This window comes from Salvelinus alpinus, chromosome 28 (assembly GCF_045679555.1).
Source record: "Salvelinus alpinus chromosome 28, SLU_Salpinus.1, whole genome shotgun sequence".
NCBI lineage: Eukaryota > Metazoa > Chordata > Actinopteri > Salmoniformes > Salmonidae > Salvelinus > Salvelinus alpinus.
Window position 1 is genome coordinate 8,149,721 of NC_092113.1, and position 15,919 is coordinate 8,165,639.

At 41.4% G+C, this 15,919-nt stretch overlaps 1 protein-coding gene across 3 annotated transcripts; it reads right to left on the bottom strand.

Annotated features, from left to right (window-relative positions):
• Positions 1-28: 28 nt before the first annotated feature.
• LOC139557075 (serine/threonine-protein kinase Sgk2-like) lies at positions 29-13,818 on the bottom strand. 3 transcript variants are annotated; one of them, XM_071371417.1, is made up of 13 exons: positions 13,620-13,814; positions 8,613-8,683; positions 8,432-8,490; positions 7,857-7,914; positions 7,390-7,473; positions 6,636-6,767; positions 4,588-4,700; positions 4,449-4,485; positions 4,188-4,274; positions 3,923-4,018; positions 2,401-2,556; positions 2,139-2,228; positions 29-1,609 (listed from the first exon to the last, which is right to left on the bottom strand). In XM_071371417.1, exons 2-13 carry the CDS (start codon positions 8,628-8,630, stop codon positions 1,451-1,453), a joined length of 1,089 nt encoding a protein of 362 aa, XP_071227518.1. In that variant the 5' UTR covers positions 8,631-8,683; positions 13,620-13,814; the 3' UTR covers positions 29-1,450. The 3 variants fall into 3 exon arrangements, with proteins under 3 accessions (XP_071227518.1, XP_071227519.1, XP_071227520.1); XM_071371418.1 differs by lacking the exon at positions 13,620-13,814 and adding an exon at positions 12,665-13,062; XM_071371419.1 differs by lacking the exon at positions 6,636-6,767 and having other exon boundaries at positions 13,620-13,818.
• Positions 13,819-15,919: the final 2,101 nt, after the last annotated feature.

Here is a 15,919-nt window from a genome sequence, read left to right on the forward strand (position 1 = left end):
ATGGAAGCTCTGTCAACGCAAGACACGGTAAACATATGGATAGTTATTTATTTTGACGTGTTTATGTACACATACGTCATTGCGCATCAGTCACCTTTAACACGGTGCTGGCATAAGTCAGTCTTTAATGTCACCCGTCGTGTTGACACAATCATATGGCTTGTTTCACAAGGTTAAAAACACCATGGCACGCACCTTTACAGTTGTAAGAAGATGGCGTAGGTTTATGTTGCTGTTAAAGGCATAGCTCACCCACATTACAAAATAACACGTTGGTTTCCTTACCCTGTAAGAAGTCTATGGTATAACAGCAATCTGTGCTTTGGTTTTATTTCCCCTCGAAATGTTTCCAACAAATCCAGCCAAGTCCTTGTACCAATATTAGCATTTTTCGACATGTTCAAATCACGAGAAAGTATCTCAAATTGATTGTGAAGCTCAACAAAGTCACTTATACATGACTTGAACCTGTGTGCGAAAAAGTGCTAATATCGGTACCAGGATTTGTTCCACAAATGCTAAACGTTGGATGCCTGATGAAGACCTAAGGGTCTAGACTTTGTTTCAATAAAATCACCTGGGAGCATGAACAGCAGTGTGCAGTGTTTACATTTTTCATGAGTTTCCCAATATCTCCAGCACGGCAAAAAAAGTACCTGTATGTGCGAATGTTCTTCAGCTTTTGTACATTTAGAAACAGTGCCAGGGAAGCATCGATTGCTGTCATACCCTGTCCATAGATTGCTTATATCGGTACCACGACTTTGTGGCATTTGTGGCACAAATCCCATTTAAGTCATGGTACTGATACACACATTTTCCACGCATGTTCAAATCTTCTATAATTGCCGTCAAACCTTTTCTATAGACTGCTGACAGTCTTAGGAAACCAATAAGTACATTTGTAATTTGGGTGAGCTATCCCTTTAAGCATGCCTAGATGCAACAAATAGAGTCGAGCCTCTAATCTAATCTACAAAAAAATCAGTGATAACAGAAACAGCATGTTTTCAAATCAATAATATATTGTTGGACAATCATCACATTTCATTTAAAATAACAAATGTTTGGAAGGTCCACCGTGTTTGTATTAAAAACAGCAATAAAAGAGCAGAAATATGGTTTGGACTAGATTTTCACACATATCATTAGAGCCTGCTGCATCTGCCTGTTCTAATGACGTCTAGATGAACAGACGTGGCAGCCACTGTGCATAGCCTACACAAAAAGTGCATTCTGTTCAATGTGCTCCATTTCTATGGCTGTGGCCAATGAAGTTGATAGAGGTTGCCACTAACTGATCATGGGCCAAATATCTTTTTCACCTCCTGACTTAGAGGTTAAGGTTAGGATTTGGGGTTGAGGAATTGAATCCTAGATATGTGGTTAGGGGTAACTTCAACCTCGAGCTCAGGCAGTGGCGGTGCTGTGAGGGCCCTTCTTCCCTGTCTTAGAGGAAGCTGTCTTCTTCACCGCAGACATAGGAGAAGCCATTGAAGGCGTTGTTGCTGCTGGTGCTGGCGTTCAGCTCAGGGGTGCGGCCCACCGAGTTAGGCACCATCTCTCTGGTGAACTCTGGGTCTATGTGCTGGGTGTCCGCTGGCCCTTTCTGGAGGAGAGAGGAGACATGTTAGGGAATTGAGCAAAGTGATAGAGAAAAGAGACCGACAGTGTGAAGGCTAAAATGAGGAAAGAAAGGTAGTGAGAGAAAGTTTTAGAGAAAGAGCTGTTAAGGTTAGAGAATATGGTAAGAAACAACCGGCATGTTATAGGCCAGGGGTCGGCAACAGGCAATTTATTTTGGCCCCCAAAAGTGTGTGTGTGGGGGGGTAGTTTTTGGTCAAAAAAGACAGTAAAATCTCCAGCAAATCAGCCCCAAAAAAGAATTATGTTGGAAATCTGTTCAAGTATTCCCACCAAAAAAATAAAAAAGATATGCGATCGTGTCTCAATGTAATCAAGGTATGAAATGAGTGTTCTTTTCAAATACAATCTTTTTTGGGGGTCAATTGTGGTCAATTTGCAGTGTACAAATGATTATGTTCTGCCCCTCCCCCCCGACCATCCACTCCAACAAAAATTGGCCCGCGGCTGGATCTAATTGCCTACCAATGTTATAGACTGTGCCAACAACTCACCACATTGGGGTAGTATGGAGGAGTGATCCGCTTGTGGTACAGGTCATCCCAGTTAATCGGGGAGAAGAACACATGGTTCTTGATTTCTAACTGCAAAGTAAAACAAGAATCATATACAAGATATAAGCGATGTATAACGGAGTGAACATTCGTGAAACACAGTAACCGGCAAAGGCATGGGGTTGCTTCCGAAATGGCACAAAAGTAGTGCACTATATTGGGTATAGGGTGCCATTTCAGATGCAACCATTGGTCCACTCACAAAGTCGTCGATGGCTCCCAGCCTGCAGTGCTGGTCCTTCTGCAGGAGGCTCTGGAGCAGACTACAGACAGCGTCTGACTTCCCTGGGGGCAGAGGCAGAGGCTTGTGCAGGATACCATCATACAGCTCAGACATGTCCCGGCTGTAAAAAGGAGGCTAGAAACGAAGTAGAACGGAGAAGAGACACTGTAGCCACCAGCTACTCCAGAAACATTTCCTGAAGTTGGTAACAATTGTCTTGGACATTTGCTGCACAAGGAAATAATATTTGGATTGGCCTTAGATTGCACTAAGTACAGTAGCTATATAAGATTCAAAAACAATTTTATTTTAGTACTACTTTTCTTTAAAAATACTAAACATACACATACAAACGACTATACATCACACAAACAACTACATCACACCTGCCCTGACCCTCAAGCTCACACCTCCATCTCTAGCATCCGCATCACTCGCTGCCACATGGCCTCAAACTGCGCCATTTTGATTCTCTCCGTCGCCCACGCACGTTAAAAATTAAGATAATAAAGCATTTGACCTTTCCATTGTGTTGATTTCCAGTTTTTAAGTATACGTTTTTTCAAGATGATTGACGAGAAAAGTATCGTCCGACCCGTCAGGTACCTCACTGCACCCTCATATGCCACATCTTGTAATATGTAGACAGACGGATTAAAAGTACATTTATATTCTAATACTTCTGACAGCCAACTTTCTAACTCTGCCCATAACTTTTGGACTTCCCAGAAGGCCTGGATTATTGAGTCTTTGTTAGTTTTACACTTAAGACATGACTGCCGTTGTGCTGTAGAATGTGAATTTTGTATAATAAATTCTATACATTAGTTTATATTGGATTAAGCGTATTTTTTCGTTTAACTGTAATTTCATTAGTTATGTTCCAACATTTCCTCCATCTTGTGCCAATATCAGTTAAGTCTTGGTTCCAATAGTTTATATTTTTTCTAAGATATTGTCAGTTAATATGCTCTCTGCAAGGTTTTGTATAGCTTACCTACCATATGAATATCGTTTTCTGACTCAAATAGGATTCCCTCAAGATTGCTTTGATTCCTAATCAAAATTTTGTGATATAAAACTTTTAAGTTGCATGTATTTGAAAATATCTACATTGGTCAATCCAAAATTGCTTTTTAATCCTGCCCTGGAAATAAATGTATTTCCTATTACCAAGTCATTTATGATTTATATGCCTTTAGTTTCCCATGTGCACCAATGTATCAGTGAATTCTTAAAAAGCTATCCAACGATTGTGTTTTTAGGGAGTGATATTTGATCTTGTAGAACACATTTCATTTTATTCCATGTTGTTATTAGTGTTCTTAACTTTAAAGTTGTTAACGTTCTTAGCTTTATCCTTTGAAAATAAACACATGAAAAGATTCTGTGTATTAACATGCGCATCTCCATTGTTCCTCTTCACCCATTGTTCTTCTTTAGTACATTTAACTATACGCCGCAAGTAAACGCATTGGGTGGCTGAGATTCAAAAACGTACAAGACTATAGATCATCTCATAGAGCACAGCTCCCAGACACCACCAGTCCACAGTGCGGTCATAGGGCTCCTTACGCAGAATCTCAGGGGCCAAATACTACAGAGAGAGAGAGAGAGAGAGAGAGAAGAGAGAAAGAGAGAAAGAGAGAAAGAGAGAAAGAGAGATAAATACACAGATGGATATATAGAGCTATAAGTGACTATGAGACATATGTTATCATTAACATATCATTGAGCACAGACACAATCTCAGGGCTATTCCTCACCTCAGGGGTTCCACAGAAAGTGGACGTGGTGGTCTCCGGCTCCACTCCCTCTTTACACAGCCCAAAGTCCGTAAGCACCACGTGGCCCTGGAACACACATCGTTTTAAGCACCTTCCCAATCAATCTTACAAGAACTTACGGACTGCGTATGATACTGTTTTGCGAAATCTTGAACCATCTTCTCTAAGATGAGAAGGAAGTGAGTTGAGATATTGAAAACAATCCAATAAAGTTACATCCACTTATGAGTCAACACTTACCTGAGAGTCTAAGAGAATATTCTCTGGCTTCAGATCTCTACAAAAGAACAAACAAAGACATTTGATTTCACTGACCCTCAATAGTGTACATAATAACGTGTCGCTTCTACGTGAATGCGCCTTTGCAAAACTGTCTGACCTGTAAACGATGTTGAGGGAGTGAAGGTAGCCGATGGCACTGGCAACCTCAGCAGCATAGAACCGAGCCCTCGGCTCCAAGAAGCACCGCTCCCTCTGCAGGTGGAAGAAGATCTTCAAGACAGAGAGAGAGAGAGAGAATGAGAGGGAGAAGAAGAGGTTAGCGATAAGAGGGAGAAAGAAAACAGTTCTGTCTTGTTGTTTTAACTGTCAGTCTCCTGGGCTCTGACAAAGCATGTCATATTACTACCACTACATTATTAACTCATCATAATACTGTGACACAGAGACTTTGGACTGAGCCGATGATTAAATGGGAGTAAAGTGTGACTAAGCCCAGGGCTATGACACACTGCTCTGCTGTTTCTGTGCTGTCAATAGATTGGCAGGTTTAATATACAGTACCAGTTAAAAGTTGACACACCTACTCATTCAAGGGTTGTTCTTTATTTTTACTATTTTCTACATTGTAGAATAATAGAGAATACATCAAAACTATGAAATAACACATATGGAATCATGTAGTAAGCAAAAAAGTGTTAAACAAATCAAAATATATTTTATATTTGAGATTCTTCAAAGTAACCACCCTTTGCCTTGATTACAGCTTTGCACACTCTTGGCATTCTCTCAACCAGCTTCATGAGGTAGTCACCTGGAATGCATTTCAATTAACATGTGTGCCTTGTTAAAAGTTAATTTGTGGAATTTATTTCCTTCTTAATACGTTTGAGCCAATCAGTTGTGTTGTGACAAGGTAGGGGTGATACCGAAGATAGCCCTATTTGGTGAAAGACCAAGTCCATCTTATGGCAAGAACAGCTCAAATAAGCAAAGATAAATGACAGTCCATTATTACTTTAAGACATGAAGGTCAGTCAATCTGTAAAATGTCAAGGACTTTGAAAGTTTCTTCAAGTGCAGTTGTAAAAACCATCAAGCGCTATGATGAAACTGGCTCTCATCAGGACCGTCACAGTTACCTCTGCTGCAGAGGATACGTTCATTAGAGTTAACTGCACCAGAGATTGCAAACCAAATAAATGCTTCACAGTGTTTAAGTAACAGACACATCAAAACATCAACAGTTCAGAGGAGACTGCGTGAATCAGGCCTTCATGGTCGAATTGCTGCAAAGAAACCACTACTGAAGGCTTGCTTGGGCCAAGAAACATGAGCAATGGACATTAGACCGGTGGCAATCTGTCCTTTGGCCTGATGAGTCCAAATTTGAGATTTTTGGTTCCAACCGCTGTGTCTTTGTGAGACGCAGATTAGGTGAACAGAGGATCTCCGCATGTGTGGTTCCCACCGTGAAGCATGGAAGAGGAGGTGATGGTGTGGGGGTGCTTTGCTGGTGACACTGTCTGTGATTTATTTAGAATTCAAGGCACACTTAACCAGCCTGGCTACCACAGCTTTCTGCAGCGATACGCCATCCCATTTGGATTGAGCTTAGTGGGACTATCAATTGTTTTTCAACAGGACAATGACCCAACACACATTTCCAGGCTGTTAAAGGGATATTTGACCAAGAAGGAGAGTGATGGAGTGCTGCATCAGATGACCTGGCCTCCACAATAACCCGACCTCAACCCAATTGAGATGGTTTGGGATGAGTTGGAACGCAGAGTGTGGGAAAAGCAGCCAACAAGTGCTCAGCATATATGCGAACTCCTTCAAGAATGTTGGAAAAGCATTCCAGGTGAAGCTGGTTGAGAGAATGCCAAGCATGTGCAAAGCTGTCATCAAGGCAAAGGGTAGCTACTTTGAAGGATCTAAACTATATTTTGATTTGTTTAACACTTTTTTGGTTACTACACGATTCCATATGTGCTATTTCATAGTTTTGATGTCTTCACTATTATTCTACAATGTAGAACATAGTAAAAATAATGAAGAACCCTTGAATGAGTAGGTGTGTCAAAACTGTTGACTGGTACTGTAAATAAAGGATGGCTTATTAGGAACATTGCTAGAGTCCATTCCTTTTGTCATTTGCATATCATATGCAACCTTTCAGGAAACCCAGGGCCATTAGCCAGCTACCTCTCCCCCGTTGACATAGTCCAGGACAAAGTAGAGCTTCTCTGGGGTCTGGAAGGAGTAGTGGAGGCCCACCAGGAAAGGGTGCTTCAGGCTCTTCAGCAGCACGTTTCTCTCTGCCATGATGTTCTTTTGCTAGAGGACACAAAGCAGCATTGAACCAGCGGACACGAGGCAGAGGGCAGGACACAGCCGAATACAGGCCCCTGTCAGCACCACTGCTTCAGCCCCAAGCGCGAGACAAGAGACAATACACAGAAAGAGTGGGGAGAGAGCGAGACACCTCTCTCCTAAAAGGTCCACAGTGTTATTTCTGCTGCTTTAAGTCACAAGTGCAGCCGTCTACACACATCTGACTAGGTCTGTCAGACAGCTATGACGTGTGTCTGTAAGTAGCTCATAAAGTCCAAGACTTGCTTATAAGTATCAAGTGATACAAAACCAAGGGGAAGAAACAGTTCTGATTATGGGAATGTACAGTTTGTAAGAAAAACAGAGACTGGGGGCTGTATAATCAGTCTGTCAGAGTACAAAGGACAGAACACACTTCAGATTAGATTAGATATTATCTTTCTTAGAAACAGACTTGGGCTCAACCAGTTCTGCTACACAGTAAAATTAATACACACGTTGAATATATACTGACATAAAGGGTTTTATTGGTGTAATTTAATGGACCTTTACCACAGAAAATAAATAACCTATATGTGAGTTGGTTGGGAGAATGAATAACTAAATAAAACGTTTATAGACCAACCTCCTTTTTCTTCAGGATGACTTTCTTCTGTAAAACTTTGACCGCATAGAATTTGTTGTCAGCTTTGAGCTTGGCGAGCAGGACCTGGATGCAGGGTGGTTGCCAATAAATCTCTGGTTGTTTACTCAAAACTTCACCTACTAATATGACACTCTTATCATAAACATATCTTAAATCAATCTAGAAGGTCAATGAAATACACACAAATAACATATTTGATTAACAGTCACACAAAACATAGAAAGAAAGTAGTCATAGACACAATGAAAAGGGACTGCAAATTAACTGGACAAATTAAAAATGGCTACTCATCCGAAGTACAATTTGTCAACAACCTTATCCTCCTTCATTGGTTTGTTTTTGAACTTTTCATCAAGGTAACCTTAACAGTCCTGCATAGACAGAGTTAATCATTGATGAAGGCATGCAGCCTTTTATCAGACAGACAGCAGTGTAGTCTGTCTTACCTTCCCATAGGTCCCTTTTCCAATAACAGCCAAGAAGTCAAAGTCAGTGGGCTTGGCACTGAAACAAGACAGGAATAATGATACAGATATCTGTGTCATACGGATTGACATTACACGTATCATGACAGGTTATGGCAGAGACAACCGTCTCGCAACATGACTCTGGTATGATGCATGAAATAGCATGTTCGATCAAGGGCTCTATTCAATAGGTGAAGCTGAAGCGTTACAGATTCCGCAATAGAAATGTAAAGGTCATTTCAGATTGAGCCGACGCATGCAGTGTTTATCGCGAATACAGTCTCCGCTAAAGCGGGAACAATGCCTTTAAATTTCAATCACGCGGTAAAGCTGAATTTCCACCATGTGGACTGAAAAGAGACCCAAATCTCAATAGCAAAGTACAGCAGTGTACGTTAGTGGTTGCAGCGGATGTATGGCATCATATCGAGGAGAAAATAGTTTTGTTAATGAATGCATCAGGATCACAATTCTGTTGGTAAAGGGTTACCAGATGTCAGTTCTACGAGGCATTACAAATCACTGAAACCCATTACTCTTAATACTGTACATACTGTGGGTTTGCCGAGGGTCCCAGGTTGACCTCACTGAGGGTGGAGGACGGTGATCTAAGCTAGAAGACAAGTAGAAAAAATGATGAATGATAGAGCAAAGCAGTGTAAACAACCAGTAGCAAAAATAGGATTACATCCTTGATTGACTATAGCACAGCACACTACAGACTGAAACACTCACTGGATTACAATTCGCCATGGCCTTGGTCCATTCCTTGCCCACCGGGGAGCCTACATCAGTGCTTCACAGACCTGTCATTACAAAGAGGACACAATAGGAACATAATGACATGATAGCACCCCACAGTGTGACTCTGCTGCTGGTCCCCCTATGCCAGCTTGACCCTGACAAACTGGTAGTTCTGGTTTGAAACCCAACACAGGCAGACACAACAAAGGATATTAGTTGTTTTGGAGAGTTCATATCAGTGGACAGTTTTACATGGCAAATATTACTTTCCCATTTCCACAAATGTGTGCGGGACTGCTTCGGTCATTATTCAAACCAATTTCAATCTCCCCCACACACGGTCACTTGCCAAGAATGTCTGAATGTTTTGAAATGTTCCTTCCATGGTCTTAAGAAATGTTTAACCTTTAGGCCTACTGAATAAACAGCCATATGTCCTCAAGAGTAGATTGTAATGTGCTACAGTGTGGAAAGTTAGAAACCCATTTGAAGGTTAATATCTATTTCTACAGTCATGTGTATTACCCTCTAATTAGGGCTTTGGGATTATTATAGGCTTTATATTCTCAAATTATACCATTGTGTAAATACAAGCACAAATTACAAATAGGGTGTTCACAAACTATGAAAACATTCAGCAGACCTATTCTGTCAGCATAAAAAATACACATATACAGTGCATTTGGGAAGTATTCAGACCCCTTGACTTTTTAGACATTTTGTTACGTTACAGCCTTATTCTAAAATGGATTACATTATTTTTCCCCCATCAATCTACACACAATACCCAATAATGACAAAGCAAAAACATGTTCTTAGAAATTAGCATCCTCTCAAGCTCTGTCAGGTTGGATGGGGAGCGTCGCTGCACAGCTATTTTCAGGTCTCTCCAGAGATTTTAGATCGGGTTCAAGTCTGGGCTCTGGCTGGGCCACTCAATGACATTTAAAGACTTGTCCCGAAGCCACTCCTGCGTTGTCTTGGCTGTGTGCTTAGGGTCGTTGTCCTGTTGGAAGGCGAACCTTCGCCCCAGTCTGAGGTCTTGAGCGTTCTGGAGCAGGTTTTCATCAAGGATCTGTATTTTACTCCATTCATCTTTCCCTTGATCCTGACTAATCTCCCAGTCCCTGCCACTGAAAAACATTCCCACAGCATGCTGCTGCCACCACCATGCTTCACCGTAGGGATGGTGCCAAGTTTCCTACAGACGTGACGCTTGGCATTCAGGCCAAAATGTTCAATCTTGGTTTCATCAGACCAGAGAATCTTGTTTCTCAGGGTCTGAGAGTCCTTCAGGTGCCTTTTGGCAAACTCCAAGCAGGCTGTCGTGTGCCTTTTACTGAGGAGTGGCTTCGGTCTGGCCACTCTACCATAAAGAACTGATTGGTGGAGTCCTGCAGAGATGGTTGTTCTTCTGGAATGTTCTCCCATCTCCACAGAGGAACTTTGGAGCTCTGTCAGAGTGACCATCGGGTTATTGGTCACCTACCTGACCAAGGCCCTTCTCCCACAATTGTTCCGTATTGCAGGGCGGCCAGCTCTAGGAAGAGTCTTGGTGGTTCCAAACTTCTTCCATTTAAGAATGATGGAGGCCATTGTGTTCTTGGGGACCTTCAAAGCTGCAGAAATGTTTTGGTACTCTTCCCCAGATCTGTGCCTCGACACAATCCTGTTTCATAGCTCTATGGACAATTCCTTCGACATCATGGCTTGGTTTTGACTCTGACATGCGCTGTCTACTGTGGGACCTTATATAGACAGGTGTGTGCCTTTCCAAATCATGTCCAATCAATTGAATTTACCACAGGTGGACTCCAATCAAATTGTAGAAATATCAAGAATGATCAATGGAAACAGGATGCACCTGAGCTCAATTTTGAGTCTCACAGTAAAGGGTCTGATATTCTGGTTCTGATATTTATTAAGTTTTTTTGCAAAAAAAATCTAAAAAACGGTTTTCGCTTTGTCATTATCGGATATTTGGTGTAGATTGATGAGGAAATTGTTTTATTTAATCCATTTTAGATTAAGGCTGTAACGTAACAAAATGTGGAAAAAGTCAAGGGGTCTGAATACTTCCAAAATGCACTGTATCAAAGGTCTTAAATAGACTACTAGCCTATTACGGTTCACCATTGTATTCCTCGAGTGATTACAAGGCTATTTCGAGTATTTGGAGAACATTTTCCAACTTGATAAAGCCATATTTCAAACATTCACCCACGGCTGGCCCGCTCATTAGGCAGGATTAGGCGGCCACCTATGGCGGAAGGTTGACGAGGGCGGCATTTTCTGAGATAAACTCACCAAGACGCACCTCCAAACAACAACACATAAAACCTCACTTAATTCTGCGCCAAGAAACAATGACAATTTCTCTCAACCAGTGGCATATCGCTTTTTTAGGTGTGCGCTGATGACGCCCCTTTGATAAGCAGTGGCCACATTGTCAAAGGCGCAAAATATTTTGCTTGTCCATTCCCAGCGCGCCTCTCCAGGGTGCTGTTTGAAGAGATGCAGCAGATATAGGATATGGTAGAATGTAGCAGATATAGGATATGGTAGAAATAGTATGTGGCCTTTTCTGTAGCCTACAGGCTGGAGATAAAATGTATGACAATGTAATGACCTTTTTACATTGTGCAGGTTTCTCTGGTCAAATGGCCTAGCCTAAATGGCACTCAATCAAATAAAAATGAGATGTCATGATAACAAACAACATATCCTAAAAATAGGACAGGTCAAAGTAAAATGGACAATATGGAACGTGCATTCACAACTGTTGTCCAGGAGTTTCACCTCAATTGTCATGATCAGTGGTTTCAAGTTTGTATCCATCAATTATTGACAAGCTGATCATAGCGAAAAAGAAAATACTTCTGCATTTCCCGCTGTGTAAACACATTGCAAATAGGCTCACGATAACTCCTGATAAAGTTTGGTAGCTGATATTCAGAGCTTAAATAGCCAAGTTGATTAGTCACAAGAATCAGGACTAATAAAGCCAATGCAATGGCCTGTTTTACAAATGGTGCGCCTACCACAAGGATGGGCATTCATAAAATTCCATTGTGGGCTGACATGGTAGGCTACACCCCAGTAAGCACGACCCGTCATCTTTTTGTGTTTTACAAACAGTAGGCTTACCACAGATGGGCATTCATAAAATGTAATTTCAGACAACACTGTAGGCTACTCCTCAGTAAGCATGGACCGACATAAAAGCCTTTTGGGTGTCTTTTTTTGGTGCAGTTCCGAACCGGCCTTGATTTCCACATCCACGGACATTGGATTTTGATCGGGTTCAGACCAAATCTGAACCAATCATAGACTTCTATGTTTGGTTCAGATTTTGTGCGGTCCAGACCGGCCTTGATTTCAACATCCATGGAGATAGATTTTTGGTTTGGTCCGGACCAAATCTGAACCAATCATAGACTTCTATTTTTTGTTCATACTTTATCCAGTCTAGACCAGCCTTGATTTGGCCCAAACATAGACGTCTATAAATTACTTATTTTCAACTTTCATTCAGAACCAAAAATGATCCTGATTTCAATATTCGCAAAATACATATTTCCAACATCTGTAAAATACATATTTTCAACATCAGGAAAATAAGTATTTTAAACTTTCATTCAGAACCAAAAATGAACCTGATTTCAATGTCCCGAAAAGACTTATTTTTCAATGTCCTGGAAAATAGGTACATCTGGAACATATGGAAAATATATGGAAAACATGGAACATATGAAACATTTTAAACATATGGAAAATACATTTTCACCTTTCATTCAGATTTTAAATTGAACCTAATTTATCTGGAAAATAGTATTTTAGATGTCTTTTCAACCTCATTTGGACTGGGACTATTCTAATTTTGTGGGGACGACATTTTTTGGTCTCCCCTATGGCGGCAGAATGGCAAGGACCAGACCTGCAGTCACCACTAACCAGAAACAGATAAAAGGCTACATTCTACCGTACATTGTCTACATTCTCAACCTACCTGCAGTAAATGTTAAAACTGAGTTCAAGCCTACCTGTCGCAGGTGCGTGCGGTCGGTGGAATGCTGTCTAATCGACTGACTGACCGAAGTCCCTTGGCTCGAGTCAAGTGTCGAAGCTCAGAGCACAGCGCTATTGTTGTCCTGCATTTTAGGGCTAGTTGGGGGTCACATAATGAACTAGCCTTATGGATATCCACTATCGTCGGGGCTTGATTGCTCAACTAACCATCCAAAAATCTCATAAGAAATAAATAAATTGGTGTTTTTGGTGTAATAATAACGTTATACTATGCTATTATATTGGAATGTGTTTTGTAGAATACTAATGAATCCTTATCTGATCTTCTAAGACATTAATTCAGCTTTGCTCTAACTTTACTAAACGAGCACCTACCACCGTTGTAAGAAGTAGCGGAGCACTTGTGAGCAACGCTTAGGTGAGCTCCAGCAGCGCTACACCCCTACTCCCGCTGCACCGAATGAGCTAATTTAAGCGCATACTCTTTTACCTCTTGCAACATTTGGAGATGCAGAAACGAGACCACGTGTATGGCTGTTTTATGACAATCTGGGAATATTTCGCCAAGGGAACATTTCAGGTTGAATAAGCAACTAATGAGCATGGAGAGCCTCTCAGGTTTGACAAAATGTATTTATATATTTCAGTCTAATACGGGTAATTACTTTAGTTTTGTAGGTCTTCGAGAGAAACACGCTTTTTTAAAGTAGTTAGGCAACAGTCCTCTCAAAGTTCAGCTGAAATTTTACCCTGACAGGGGGGGGGGGGGGGTGTGAAATGCCAGGGCTGAATTTTAGCGCCCGGGATTAGTTTAAAACGGCCCGCGACATTGTGAAATTCTATCAAATGCATGTGAAATTGCGCAGGAAGATAAAAAGGTAGCTCTGTTCCTATGGATAATATTTTAACCGTTTGAGCTAGAGAAGCCGTTTTATTTTCTGCAAATCTGCAAGCATGCCTGTCACGAACCTTTTTTCCTCTCTGACGCTGCTGCGTGACAGCGAACGTGCAAAGCCTAGTTATAGGCTCTGCTTGGTCAATCCGCCGTCTGAATTGGCCGTACAGCATTTACAGCCTCCGCAGACTTCAGAGCTTTCATACTTCTTGCGCCAAAAGGAGAAGACCAGAGCTATAGCGAAGGAACTTGTTAAGGAAGTGAGTTTGTATTTATACAGGACGTCGGCTACCGCTACCGCCCCCCACCTACCGTCAACCAATCATGTAAATTCGGAGCTATGGGGAGCAGAGTATTTGAGCAGAGTTGAGCGGTCGCATATCCCGCTCATCTCTCATAGAGCGGTGCTTGCTCACTGCTCCAGGCCTCACGTCCTTTCCAAGTGCTCCACTAAAAACCCCTCAGCACTCACAGAAGAAAAAAAAACTGCCTTTCCAAATTCCTTAAAATCCCAATTGAAACAACATCCATCTATTTTTGTGACTACTTGGACCTACCATTTGGTTTTGAGGTATTGAAATCAAACCATATGATTTGAGTGAAAAATATTTTAATAAACATGAAAAAGTGAATGTAAGAAGTTCTTATCATTTCAAATAGGATACATGTCATATTAAACAGCATATAAACACTCTAAATAGGTCAGGAGTCAGACAGGGAGCCTAAGAAGGAACATAGCATAATTATTTAGGCTTTATTATTTCAATTATTTAAAGGCTATAGCCTACAAATAAATACATTGTGAATCATTTGTGAGTGTGACACACTAGGCTTGTATGGAGTCAGGGACATTAAGCACTCGGAATTTAAGCAACATTTAGTTGTATTAAATCATCATAGTCTATAAATTGTGCATTTTGGATGTGACTTACTTAGAATTAAATCCAAATTAAATGAAAAATGGCTTATTAGGCTCAGTCTACAGTGCCTTTGAATTAATGTTTAGAAAAGTCTGTGGCTTCAGCCTCATGTGATGGTGACTGGGGAGCAGGCCAGCAGCGGAGAATAAATATCCTCCCTGTGCTCGCAGAGCAACTGGGGATGCTGAACACCCTTTTGACCACTCTTGCCTCGCTGGGCAGGGATGCAGTTTTTTCATTCAAGGGTTTTTTTCGAGGGTTTTTCTTTATTTTTACTATTTTCTACATCGCGAACCCTTTGTACACAAAAATAAAAGTAATTTTTCTCACATAATAGCCATCAGACTAGCTATATCAAAAACAAAAATGGATAACCAAGGAAAGCGCAATAATACTTCAGCAAACAAGAGCTTGAAGTGATGTTGGAGGAAAAGGATGCTGTTGGGGAGACTCAATAACTGCGGGGTGACTGCAGAGACCAAAAAGAGACTCTGCCGTCCAGGGTATGGCAAGGGACAGTGATGCCGTTAGAAAAATAAAGTTGACTGCTAAGAAGGAAGCTGAGAGAAGCAGGGAGTAGAAGAAGACTTGGGGGGGGGGGGGGGAGTATCGTCCATTCATGTGGACCAGCTGGGGAGGGCGGGGGGTATCGACCATTCATGCCAATCACCATATAAATTCAAAGATTAAAAATCCTGGAAGGAGGAGAGATGACTAGAAACGATTCGGTTGACCGTTTTATGTGTGGATTAATTGTGGGAGTAGAGGACCTTGTGCATTTCAGGTAAAATAACAACTCAATGTTTATATCCCAGTACATATTAGCTAGCAACAGCAAGCTAGCTAAATAGGACAATTTAGCTAGCAAGTGCAAGCTAACTAGCTAAATTGCCATACATGTTTAATGCTTTTCGACCTGTCCCCAAATTAATGTAATTGGTTCAGAGTTTGTTTTGATATTTTAACCTGCGTGTCGTGATCGCGTTTGGTGTAGGGGGACAAAATACATTTATGCACGATAGCGCACGATGGCGCACGCGCTCAGCCTGTTTGGGTTCCGTGTAACGACGTTAACGTTAACGTTAGCTAAGTTAGCCAAGTTCTTTTTAGCAAATTGACGAGCTAAAGCTAGCTATTTAACACTTCTAGAATATTGTTATATATTGTTAATTACTAGTTAGCTAGATAATGCGCGTTTAATTTGTTTTCTTGCTGTATTTAAATGTCCAGTAGCCAAATGTGTCTGTGTGGCAGTGGGGCAAGAAAACGTTCATGGTTACAAAAGTATCCATGAACGGCGTAGTGTGTTACTGATGGTAGGCTTTGTTACTTTGGTCCCAGCTCTCTGCAGGTCATTCACTAGGTCCCCCCGTGTGGTTCTGGGATTTTTGCTCACTGTTCTTGTGATCATTTTGACCCCACGGGGTGAGATCTTGCGTGGAGCCCCAGATCGA